The 12,986-nt window shown below is 37.5% G+C and overlaps 1 protein-coding gene across 2 annotated transcripts in view; it reads left to right on the top strand.

The window, feature by feature from the left end:
- Positions 1 to 12,986, top strand: part of LOC111148333 (EPH receptor A6) — an 874,015-nt gene that overhangs the window by 842,611 nt on the left and 18,418 nt on the right. For both annotated transcript variants that reach the window (XM_022504851.1, XM_022504843.1), the window contains one exon: positions 2,110 to 2,259. In XM_022504851.1, coding sequence (XP_022360559.1) covers positions 2,110 to 2,259 — 150 coding nt within the window. The remainder of the gene's footprint in view (positions 1 to 2,109; positions 2,260 to 12,986) is intronic.

Here is a 12,986-nt window from a genome sequence, read left to right as displayed (position 1 = left end):
TAGAGGGCTGGTACACAAACACAAGTCAGAGTGTCCTTGTCTCCTCATGAAGTATAGACCACGCTGGGTTTTTTTTTTTTTTAGAACACTAATGTTGTGTTGGATCATTTACAATATTTCCATTTCTGGAATATTTTTTCATGTTCTGTGATTGGGTTTCTTGGTTTAGTAAATAAAAATATAGGATGCCCTGTTGAATTTGAATTTCAGAGAAACAATGCATTTTGATTTTTACTGTAAATGTCTCATGCAATATTTGGGACGTCCTTACACACAAAAATATATTCCTTTATGGGACATACTTCGACAACAACAACAACAAAAAAAGTATTTACCTGAAGTTATTTACCTGAAATTCAGTCTAACTGTGGGTTCTGTATTTCACCTGGCAATTCTACTCTGGGTTTAGAAATGAATCCTCCTCTTGCAACTCCCTTTCCCTACCCATCACCCTCTTAAACTACTAGCACCGACTTTGTAAATTTAATTTCCTGGCCTTAATGTGGTACTGCCACGAAGCGTGAACACCCCAGACTTCAGGCTTCTAGTTTCCTCCCATTATATTACGATGATATATGATTATAAGATGCCCAGGGTTAAAACACCAAAGTTCGTTTGGCCCAGCTTTTCCTCCCCAATGAAGTATTTACAACTTTATATCAATACCCCATAATGTTATTATAATAACGTTAGTAGACATGTATTTAATAATGTGGAGAGGAATCTCCTAATCTCTAAACCCTGTATTCGGTCACTCACCTGTAAAATCAGGGGATTGAATTTAAAGTATTATCCCCAAGGTTCCTTGCTACAAGTCTTTAAGATGAGGATTCCATTAATGCACTCATTTGCCTGGTGAACCCAATTATTCCCATTTCGGATGCATCACTTTTCTCTTCAAGCAAATGCTTAGATTACTTTAAAAAAAAAAAAAAAAAAAAAAAGTAGTGTTTAGATTTATTCCATTCACAGCTTCACCTTTTAAAGGTGTCAGACCCAACTTCCTCAAGGGCCAGAGAATGCACCCTCTATCACCTCCTACCCCCGCTCACCCTCACACCGGACTTTGGGAGACGTGGGTAATCAGATGATGTGGTCGTGGAAGTGCGGCTATTGATGAGGCAATTCCATCGCGGAGCGTTCTGACAGTTAAAGATCTGCCCTGCCTGCAGAAGCCTGCAGAAGTATTTTCACGGGAAGCCAAAAAATGCGGTCCGGACACAGCTCGTTGTTCTCTTCCGCCATCTAGTGGCGACAGCGGTGCTCTCCCCTCGCTCGACTTGCTGTTCAGAGCTACAAAAATTTCAAAGATTGTACATCAAATGGATGAATTGTTTTGTTCTTGTCATTACAGTAAAAAGGATTTATAGAGTGTTTTGAGAGATAAAATGTAATAAATGTTGATAAAAAAATAAGTATAACACAATAGCGGGCTTTAATACCTGAACAATATAGATTAAATTCATGCTATTTCATCTCTTTAATATGTTCAAATGTGAAAGGGAACACTAAAGAACTAGAATGTAGTCTGGCCTAAAGTGTTCCAAAGAAGAATTATCCTTCTCAGGTGCCCTTGTATAATGTTAAAGGATTTTTTAATTTAAAGTAAATATAATCATAGATAAAAAGGAAAGAGGGAAAGTCTTGATAAATATTGAACTGCAGAGAATGTTTCAGTTCTGCATTTAACCATTTATCTTCAATTAGGTTAGAAGTTATTCTCATTATTATTTATACATGTGATACAATGTTTAATGAATGTTGAATGATATTTAGTTTTAATGTTCTATAATCCAGAACTTTCTTCAAATGGCACGATAGTGAGTTTAATTGTGTGAATCTAAAGTGAAAATAAATTTCCCCAATGAATGAAATAAAGTATTTCTGAAGTGTGACTTACTTCCCATTAAAGTTTCTAGCACTGAATAATTATTATAGGAAAAAAATTTCTGACATTTAACATTATTCTTGTTCTCTTATTTTTATCTAAAATGCCAATGCTATCATGCAGTATTCAGATCTTTCTAACAAAAGTTTTTTAATTGGACTGCCATTTCATTTTTTAATACACTTGTGAGCCAGCTGAGAAATTTCCGATTTGTTTTCCAGGGTGGGAAAATTCCCATAAGGTGGACGGCCCCAGAAGCTATTGCCTACAGAAAATTCTCCTCAGCAAGTGACGCGTGGAGCTATGGCATTGTCATGTGGGAGGTCATGTCCTATGGAGAGAGACCTTATTGGGAAATGTCTAACCAAGATGTAAGTGCCATCAGTAGTTAAACTGCCATTTTGTGAGTATAAACACGTTAACACTGAGGAGTAAATATGTCTTTTGCCCTCACTCAGATTAGCCCTTCTCTTCCTGAGAGTTGTTCAGGGTCTGTGGCTGAGTTTGAGAAGCTAAGTAACCTTTCACTCTGAGCTGTACTATATGTCATAGGGGCCAGCTGATGGGCTTTGTCATGTGATACCTGATCCACATCTTACATTCGAGACTCCTACACATGTTGCTCCTACACACATGACTGTGCTAATGCAATAGTCTTGACCTACAAGTAACAAAGATAATGTTTACCTTTCATTTCTTCCTGAGGGCAATGTAATCTGCCACTATAAAAAGCAAATTAATTTAAACTAAATAATACTTAGAAGAAAAAGAGCAAGTACTTTCAGGCAATGTATTATCAGTATGAAATTTGATATGAACCTTTTGAGATATATGACCCTTTATGCAATTTCTTTTGTTCCTGTTTTACCTGTAAAAATTACCTTGGCGATTAATAATATTATACAACAGGAAAGTCAACACACGTGATCTCTGTAACCTCCGAAGAAATAAAAACAGTAGTCAGGAAATGTAAGTACCTGACAATGCCAGTAAGTATTCTTAGATATAGAATAGAACTGAAAATAGATTTTAAGTTCACACTTTCTCATCTCAGAATTTGTGGACTTTGTCCACTCACTTACCTTCCTCAATGCTAATGGGAGCTCACCTCTAATGTGCTTCTGGATGTTCACAGTTTAAAAAAAAAAAAAAAAAAAAGACAATTTAACCATAGAAAACCTCTATACATACTCAGACTAAATCTATTTTCACATCTCTTTTTATTGCTGTTGTTGTTGTTTCTGTTTTTCCCAGTCATTTGCTTGGGCATTCCATCCATACCTCATACCTCATTCATTATTCCATCCCAACCTCATTGTCCAAGGATCTAAAGGACTTACTGAGTAACAAACATAGTTTTAATACCAGGAATGGAGAAGACTGGATTAGCTCACCATGGCGATTGTTTCTCCCTGCCAGACAATTTGACTTTTGAAGCTGAGTCCTACTCGGTCTATGGGGACCTGTTGACTCTAGAGAATGCCAGGTCTAGAAACCTACATGGCAGCAAGTTTGAGGTCATGCACACTGTTCAATCATTGCTCTCCAAGGAACATCATCAAAACACAGAGCCCATGTGGGTAGGTCCCGCAGAGCATCTGCCCTTAAGTATAGACTGTGCCCTAACCCGTGACCTCAGCTCAACTCCCAAAACTTAAGACTTTTGGATCCAGGTCATTTATCAAGAGTCTACTATTCTTCAGGGAATTTTATTTGAAGGACTTCATTGCTCTTTTCTGCCACTGGGCCTTGTTTGGGGCAACTTGTGATCGCCAGTCCAGCTCTTCTTAAAATTGAATCTCAGAAGCAGAAATTTGCCCCTTTAATCCTGAAAGGAACTAATTTTTTAAAAAAACCCATTATCCAAGGTAACGGAAGCCCTGCATTCAGTCACCATAGTTCCTGCTCTGCTCTAAGCTCAAAATAATGCTTGCCTACTTATCCTACTTTCTCATGACTAAAATAGGCCACTCAAGCAAATCTCCAGAATAAAAAATCCTTTTCCCAGTGAGTTAGTCTCCACTGCACAGAAGAGCCCTCACTTCAAGTGCCATCTTTCATTAGTATCCCATTTAGTACTTAACCAGTTCCCCCAGCAGACTTCAAATAAAAAATGCCCAATTCATAGGCTCCAAACATTACAAACAATATACCCTTACGGATAAAAAGTTCTCGAGCATTCACAGCTGACATATATTTGTTTGCGCATTATGTACCGGTACTACCATACTAATATATTCATTTATTCATTTAAAAATATTTATTGGGTACCTTCTCTGTTCTAGGAACTAGAAATAGAACAGAGAAGAAATGCTATATCTGGAAGGGACCAAAAGATTATCTAGTCCAGCCCAAGTCCAACGTACTTGTGAAACTGAGGTATACAAATGCGACATGATTTCCCTAGAATCATATAGCGAGCAATTTGATGGTGATCTTAGAGGACATGCTAATAACCTTCTAGAACAAGACATGGGCAAGGAAAAGAGAGGAGAAAATAACTGCTTCTTTTTTGGTTTGGTTTACAGTCCATGTAGCTCCCTATGTAGCCAGTGATGTCTAGTCTTCCTGGAGCTCACATTCCAGCAGAAGGAAGATAGACTGTAAACAAAGTCAGAAGTGAAAGACGTAGTATCATAACATGATAATCCCTGCTTTGGGGGAAAAGAACATAAAAATAGAATAAAAAATGCAAAGGGGTTGATTTTGAATACATTATGTACAGTGCCAAATACATTCATCAAAGTCATTTTTGTGTGGTCATAAAGTCATAATTAGTTATTCTTCATAAACATTTATAAATAATCTTTCTTATAGTGGAATGAGAAAAATAAATGTAAAGAGAAATTCCATTATTTTTCCGCCCCTTGAGTTATCATCTTACCAGCTAGGGTACACTGTACTGCCAATTAAGTAACCATGGCTATCATTATGTAGACTATAATTCAACAATAAAAGCCCACTTAATTTTCAAAGTGCCTCAGCTTCATGACCAATAAATATAATAAAAGGACTGGGTTAGGTGATTTTTACTATCCCTTTTAACAATAATAAGCTATGATTTTTAACATCTCTGGAGAAATTATCGTACTTGTGTCGACAAGGGAATGATCCAGGTGGTTCTTTTCTGAAGTTCAGGACATTCCAGAATCTCTGACAAGGAGGAGACAGGACTTTCACAGAACAGAGCAGGTATATGTTTAAGATACCACAGCACAAGCCAGATTTTTTAGGAGAGAAGCCTCTGAGGGGAAAATGTCCAAATGTGTAATTTCCAACATAGACTACCATGTAAATCGTTCTTAATTGTTGCCTAGAGGGTTCCCAACTCTGTTGTCGACCCCTCCCTTCTCGGATCTTGCCCAACAGCTTACCCAGCCATTCTGGCCATGGTTATGGATGATCTGTGGCCAAGATGACCATTTAGAGAATGATTCTGTCTATTAGACCTCATTTGGCCACAGAGACTATATCTGGAACCAGAAGAAGCTGTTGCAGCCAGTAATAGACTCCCGACATTAAGGCTGTTCTCATTTGTTCAGGATTGCCAATGCCCACAGCACAGGGCTGAGCCTGAGTGCTCCCTCCACCCAGAGCTTGACTGTTTTTTGAGGACCAGGTAGAAACTAAGCTGGAAATTTTCATCATCTCTGAGTGGTTACCAAAAAGTATCCAAGCAAGAATCTAAAAATAAGAGAACAAAAGTTTCTGGGTGGGAAAGGGATTCAAACTCTTGAGGTCCTCAGATCAATACAAGACCAGAGGAAAGTGGTAAGAGCTGAAATCTTTTATGTATCTTGTGACTATTTTTTGCTGCTGCTGTAAAGAGTTGAAATTCTGTTTAGCTTAACATATTGGAAGTCAGCATATCTGTGATGGATCCTGTAACCAGAATTTCTGTTTGGAAGCAGAAATAGCTTAATCAAAACTTTCCCAGCTGCTCCTCTCCAAATACCAGTTATTCCCTGTTTGTTCTGCATTTCTCATTTATTTGGTCAAAGTATTGTCTTTTGTTTGCCAAGGTGCATTTTAAATAAGGAAAGTAATATTTTGGACAATAAAAATCCAACTATGTTCTTTTTGAATATTTTATACTTTTACTACATTTTGTGAGTTTAAGCTGTGGGCTTAAATACAGAATGCTAACGTGTCTTATGATTTTATGTGAGTTCAGGAAATTTCAGAACGTTTTTATGAAATTGTCCCTCTATTCTGTATACCATGGCATATTTTATTACAGTGAACAATTCTGAGTTTGTAGAATCTGTTTTAGTGAATAATATAATGAGTTTCCCACAGGTCAGTAGTATTGTACATTAGGGAAAGGAAATAAGAAAAGAGTAGACAAGATTAGACCATAAAAGACCTTACAAACATAACAGCAGGTGCCATCTGCTTAGCTAGTCAGCAGTTACTTATTAAACATGTGCCAGTCACTGGGTCAGGTGTGCCTGTGGGGCGGGGATGGAGAAATAGAAACCCAGTGTCTGCTCTCAAGGAGGCCACTACATAGATGAGAAGGTGAACTTCTGATATTCCTAAGTCCTAGCCCTGCCCCCATGGAGAATGTGCATTCCTCAAGGGTAGTCCTCATGCCTTCTTTTTTTTTTCTTTTTTTTTTTCTTTTTTTTTCTTTTTTTTCCTTAAGATAGAAACAACACTGTGAATGGAGCATAGTTATTTTTTTCTTAATATATGTCAGAAAAAGCATGCAAACTCTATTATTCAGCATTCTTTTGATTATAAATGACAGAAACTCAACCCAAACTAACTTGAGTAAAAAAAATTTTAAACATTTCATTCATGAGACTAAGAAGGTTAGTGGTGCTGTATCCCAGGGATCATGCAGAGTTTTTAGTGGTTCCCTAGATCTGTTGACCTCATTTTCTCCTACAGCAAAGGTCCTCTGTTACACTCTTTACACTCCAGGACTCAGCATTCCAGCTTGGCAACCTTGGCAGAATGAAACTTTTTCCTCTGTGAAAACTCACATATGAATCCTAGAGAAGACTCTAGTTGGCTCTGTCAGGGTCTTGCCCAACCCTGAACCAAAAGCAGGCCAGGGAAGTAGACACTGTGATTGACCCAGCTAGCTTTATGTACCAGCCTGTGCCTTCACAGGCAGATGAGCACTGTGATTGGCAGTTTCCCCATAACCACAGGCAGTGAGGGGGGAGGCCCCCCAAAAGAAAGCAGTTGTGTTGCCTGAGATATACTATTGTGTCCTTTTTTGGTATAAATTCTTTTTCAAGAGCAACTTTATTTACTGCAATATCAAAACATTAACATCATGCATCACTGTATTCTAGCGAGGCAGCTGGTATATCAGCAAGATCATGAGAGCTTTGGAGCAAGGTTTCTCAGTTTCAGAACTATTGGCATACCACATGTTGAGCTGAGTAATTCTTGGTTGTGGGGGGCTGCCTTGTACATTGTACGGTGTTTTGTAGCATCCCCAGCCTTTACTTTACCCCTGAGATATCAGTACCATCTTCCCAGACATGACAACCAAAATTGGCCCCAGACATTGGCCAGTCAGAGATGGGGTACAAAAATCACTACCAGTGAAGAGCAACTGCTTTAAGGCTAGAAAGAGCTGGGTTCAAATCCCAGCTCCACAATTCACTGGCTGTGTTATCTTAGGCAAGTGGTTTAAGCTTTCTGAGATGCTATCCATAACAGGATTCAGAATACTCAACTGCAGGACTGGATAATATATGTAAAACACCTGGTACATAGAAGGTGTTGAATTAATCAAATGTAATAATCATAGTTTCCATTTTCTGAGCTTATTATGAGCCAAGTATTTTAGATTGTTAGCTCATTTAATCTTCAAAATAATTATCTAAAATAAATACTATTATTACTACCATTTCTAGGTAAGAGTACTGAGGCTTTCCAGAAAATTTAAATAACTTACTCAAGGATACTAGCTAGTTAATAGTAGAACTAAAGTTCAAGCCCCTTGCTTACTCCAAAGTACATGCTTTTACCCTCTAAGTTATACTGTAGAAGTCTAATTTTCAAAGGAATCTCTATACTACAGAGGTTCTATATAATGAAATGAAAGCATCTTTAATTATATATGCCAATCTATCACAAGAGAAGTGTTTTTGTTGTTTTCTGTTAGCAAAAGAATGCATATTGACTCCCTGTTGTTTGGAACTATAAATCTTTTTTGTAATGTTCTGTGTCTGGATATTAAAAATTTATAAAATGTAACATATTTATTACATTTCTCAAAAGTATATACAGCAGTAGGTTAAAATCAAATTCTAATGATGGACAAATTAAGCCTACTACCAGAAACATGTCATAGACATGTTGAAGGTGTACAGCTCCTTGCTGTTTCCTAGCTGTTTTTCTTCTTTTTTTTTAAAGGTATTGCTGGGTTATGTTTTATGTTATTTTCATCCAAGTTCAAGTAATTGTTGTTTATTATACAATGGAAGTACAATGTAATGCTAGGAGCTATGCAAGTTCCAAAGATGACACCAAGGGCACCGCGGTTCTTCCAACACTTACACTGTATAATGTGCTTAACAGAAGAAAATGGAAGCAAAACATGAACAATAGGCAACATTAAATAACCAAATCCCCACAGAGTTAATATGTAGGGAAAAAAACTAATACCACATAAATGAGAGGCGACTTGGCTTGATCTAATGATCTGAACACAAATCCAGAGTCTTGGGTTTTGTTTGGTTTTGTTTTTTTCCTTGACATGATGCTGTTTTAAAACAAAAAAAAAAACAACAAAGACAAAAACAAAAACATACACACACACACACACAAAAACTTGAAGCAATTTGAAACCCAAATGTCTCATGGGTATGGTATCACTTAGACATATGCTGCCAAGCTAGTTCATTTTTCCAAAAAGAGAGCCAGTATTAGAGAATATCTTGTTTGAGGCTTACTAGGAAACATAATGCTGCCTCAGTCTTTCTGAGGGGTTTATGCTCCTTAGTTTTCGAAAGCTTTTATAGAATAGTAAGTTTTGCTTTAGATTGCTTTCTGAAGCTTACATGAAGAAAAAAATTAGAGTTTATCTTCAGGGTTTTCTTTTTATAGGTCATGCAGTTGAAAGGAACCTTTTGACCTTATTGGAATTGATTTCTTTTTTCAAAAATTTATAAAGGAAGAAAATAACCTTTTACCCTATTTCTTGTTTGTCCTCATAATTCTATAACCTTTACAATTATAGGTCAGTATTTCAGCCAAGAATAATGGATGGGTAGAATCCACTAACCTAGAAATGCAGTATGATTTTATGACTCAGAGAGTCCAGTCATTTCCAATTTTTGTCTCTGATTAGATTTTCCAAACTCTTCTTTATTATGTAATGGTCTTTGTGTAATGATCTGTGTAAGAAAGATACAGGAAATTGCTAAAGGCCCATTCCCATTATTTCAACCTTTCCATATTACTGAGGGAATTTTTGCATTTATTTGAATACGTACTATACCAAGGCAATTGCCAAAATGGCCTTCCTTTGCACAATTTTTCAAGAACTGCTACTATCAGTATGTAGGCAATAGCAGCATTTTAATTAAATATATACTAATTATACTAGCATGATGCACGTCTGCTAGAGTCAAGAGTAATAGAGAATATTATGAAAGGCAATCAATCACCATTGTACATAATTCAGATGGTAAAGTTCCAAGTAGAGGAAACCAATAACCAGTATGCTACTACCACAGGGTAATTTTCAAGGGAAATTTTTTTGTAACTAAATGACCACAAAGCTAGAAAATGTATACATGCCAGTAATGTTTTCATAAAAAATTAATTATACATTTGATATATTTACATATTGAAATATATTTATAATCTTTAGCTCTTAAAATTTTTATTCCATCTTTTGCTCTCTTTGGAGCATTTACAAAGAGGACATTTTAAGAGCCCCCTTTTCTTTGTACTCATAAACTTGATTTCCATATGTCTTAGCTTGCCAGGATAGTCTCTAGCCCTGTCTGGGGTTTGATCTCCCTGCATTTGGAATTCTGTGGGAAACAGTCCTATTCTGTGAAGGCCAAATCTAGAGCTGGAGGTTACAGAACCTCAGGATGTAGAGAGGTTACCAAAGGCCCTGCAGATAAAGACCTCAGTTTCAGTGACTCTAGCTTTTTGAGCTAAATAGTACAATTGCAAGCATTGAATCCAGTTGTCTTTTCTTCGTTAATGAGGACATAGAGGCCTGCCCAACAGTTTAGGACTTCAATGCAGTACAGGGGATTGCTTTGCTAATGCTCTTTGCATGACTTACAAGCTGAAACATCATTACATAATGTTAGTTATTTGTCACAACAGGTGTGACTTTCAACCATTAGGGGTAAACAATTCTCCAAATGGCAAATCTTACCAAGAACCTTTAACCTCTGAGAGTCTTACATTTCATATTGTTCCTCATTGTGTCCACTCATTCAACAGTCTCAAAGATAGTAACCTCCTGTAGACAACCACTCTTCATTTGAAAAAGGTCCTTGACATTCTATAGTCAGTTCCAAAAAGTGAGGTTTGGGAACTGCCCTAAATGTAGACTTTCAAGGAATTTTTTATCTTAAAGTTGAAAAGGAAATCTTAGGTTTCCATGCCCTAATGATCTACAAATTACAAATGAGCCTCTGAAAAAATGTTTTCTATCTGCACCTTATTTTTTTCACTACCCCATATCCTTTTTTCTTATCATACACTGAATTTCATTTGGGTCTTGATTGCCTTTCACTGAATTTTAAATCCTGGATGTGGAAAAATTTTGAATAAGAAAATCAGTATAAGATTACAAATGTTATTTACTTATAACTACATCTTTCCTTCCTTTTTTCCCCCCTCTCCCATGTAGACACAATCTTTATGTTGCATATCAGGAAAAGAGATTACCAGAGTTTTCAGTATTATTGTATTAAAAATCAAATATCCTAATAAATATAAGTAATCATTACCCCAAAAAGGAAGTGTATATTGGGACCCTTTGCTTCACTATCCTCATTCTACCTAAGACTATAGGTTTTCCACAAAGCCATGATGAATATTTAGAGGCAAGATAAAAATAAAATCATTTCACATTCCATTTACTAACGTACATTTTGGTAGACTAAAATTTTGAGACAGTTTCTTTTAAAAGAAAGTATGAATAACTAAATTCAATGTGCTTCTTTTTGGAGATACTTAGCAGCCTTATAACATAAAAATGTAATTCCCTGCACAGCCCAAGCAGTCCTTGTTCAATGGTATTGTTCAGGGATGTCTTGGCGTCTTCATATTGACTGTCTACTTCTTGTTTGCCTGGCTTAATAAAAGGTGCACATTGCCCGCTTTGATTCAGAAACTGTCAACACAATTGGAAAACTCATCAGATTCAGCAAGAGCAGAACAGTCTGCTACGTGCCCCAACTGAGCCTTATGTTCATTCTAGGCTGCTAAAAATTGCGGTGTCAATGACAAGGAACCAGTACGGTCTATTTGGAATAACCAGCCAGGTTTTAGATAATAAATTCTGACAGAATCTAATTCCTTCTACCTCTGCATGGAAATTATTACTGCAGTCATTTTCATATTTTTTCACTTTAATTTTCTTCTTGCATTTTTAAATAAGGGTTTAACCTTGTATAACTCTTTTCAAAGGATGACAGCCTACACCTATCACAAACTGTTACAAAATTCTCTGTAGTTAATTATCACCCTTTCATATCCTAAAACAACAAACCTCAATTAGTCTTTTAGACAAAGCATCCCATATGCTTCTAGCTCCTCGTGAGCCCTTAACTAAGGAATCAGAAAATACCTATAAAACAAAGCTGCTCACCAAAGACATGTTTATGAAGATAAAGGTTAATATAGGTTTTCTCAAGCTGCCCATAAAATACAGCTTTCATAGATCACATATGTGATCACTGAAGCTCTATTTTTTTACTTGACAAGGCATTGTGCTAGATGCTGGGAACCTATGGGCAAAAGAAACAGTTGCTGCCCTTGAGGGGTCCAGCTCACCCAGCTGAAAGAGCACAAGTGTTTTGGAATGGCCAGAGCAAAGGCCTGGACCCAGACAGAGGTGAGGACCGAGAGCCAGGCTCAAGGCGAGCCGCCACAGAATTTCAGACGTGGGAGAAATGGGATCACAGTACCACCTCAGGATTGCTTCTGCTGCACTGTGGGAGATGAGTGGAGAAGAGAAAGCAAGAGAGTAGACTAGTTAGGAGGCTGTTAGCAAACTGGGAAAGAAATCATGTGGAGGGAGAATTCAAATTGGAGCGGACTTAAAATATATGAAGGTAGTAGAATTAGCACGAATTCAGGTGCTTTTGAGCATCAGGGAAGAGAGAGTCCCAAATGACTCCTTGATCTCTGTGTTGAGTCACTGAAGAACAGTGGTACTCTTTGCAAGGGACAGGAATCCCAAAGGAGGAATGGGGTGAGTTTTGAACAAAATAAATCTAAGGTGTCTGCTTGACAACCTCAGAAAGATCTATTGAAAGTGATAGATCTAAAAAACCCACAGAGAAGGCAGAGCATGAGCTGCGGCTGTGGCCAGCACACGCAGGTAGGTGGGGCAGCATGGAGTGTACAGAACGGGGAGAGAGGCTCAAGATCTAATTCTGGCACAAAGTCAGGGATCTGGCTCAAGCCTCAGGACAGACGTTCACTACCACTACCATGATCCAGAGGCTATCAAGATGATAATATCAGTTCTTTTTTCAGGGAATTATTAGCTATGCAATACTGACCCAATCTATTTATCAGTTTGAGCTTCGGCTTTCTTACCTATAAAATATGCATAACCATACTCACATAATAAGGTAATCTGAGACCTAAATAAAGCAAGCTAAGCCAGAGTGTGGCACATAATAAGCTCTCAAAGTTAATATGTTATTTGAATCTGAAACCAGAAAGCTCAGAGGAAATTGAACTCGTCATCACTCCGGCCCCAAAATTGTTTCTTCTCCTGTGGTCTCTGTCTTTACCAGGAGACCAACCCAAAAACCTGTCCTGCCATGTCTAACCTTAGCCCTATCCTGTGTTCCTGTCCAATCAGCTCGCTTCCTGTATGCCACAGTTGTTGCCTCCACTAAGACCATTGGGATCTCTTGCCTGG

Source organism: Enhydra lutris, unplaced genomic scaffold, assembly GCF_002288905.1.
Source record: "Enhydra lutris kenyoni isolate GAN:26980312 unplaced genomic scaffold, ASM228890v2 scaffoldscaffold2, whole genome shotgun sequence".
Classification (NCBI taxonomy): domain Eukaryota; kingdom Metazoa; phylum Chordata; class Mammalia; order Carnivora; family Mustelidae; genus Enhydra; species Enhydra lutris.
Note: the sequence above shows the minus strand (reverse complement) of the source record. Positions and strands in the feature narration are given on the sequence as shown.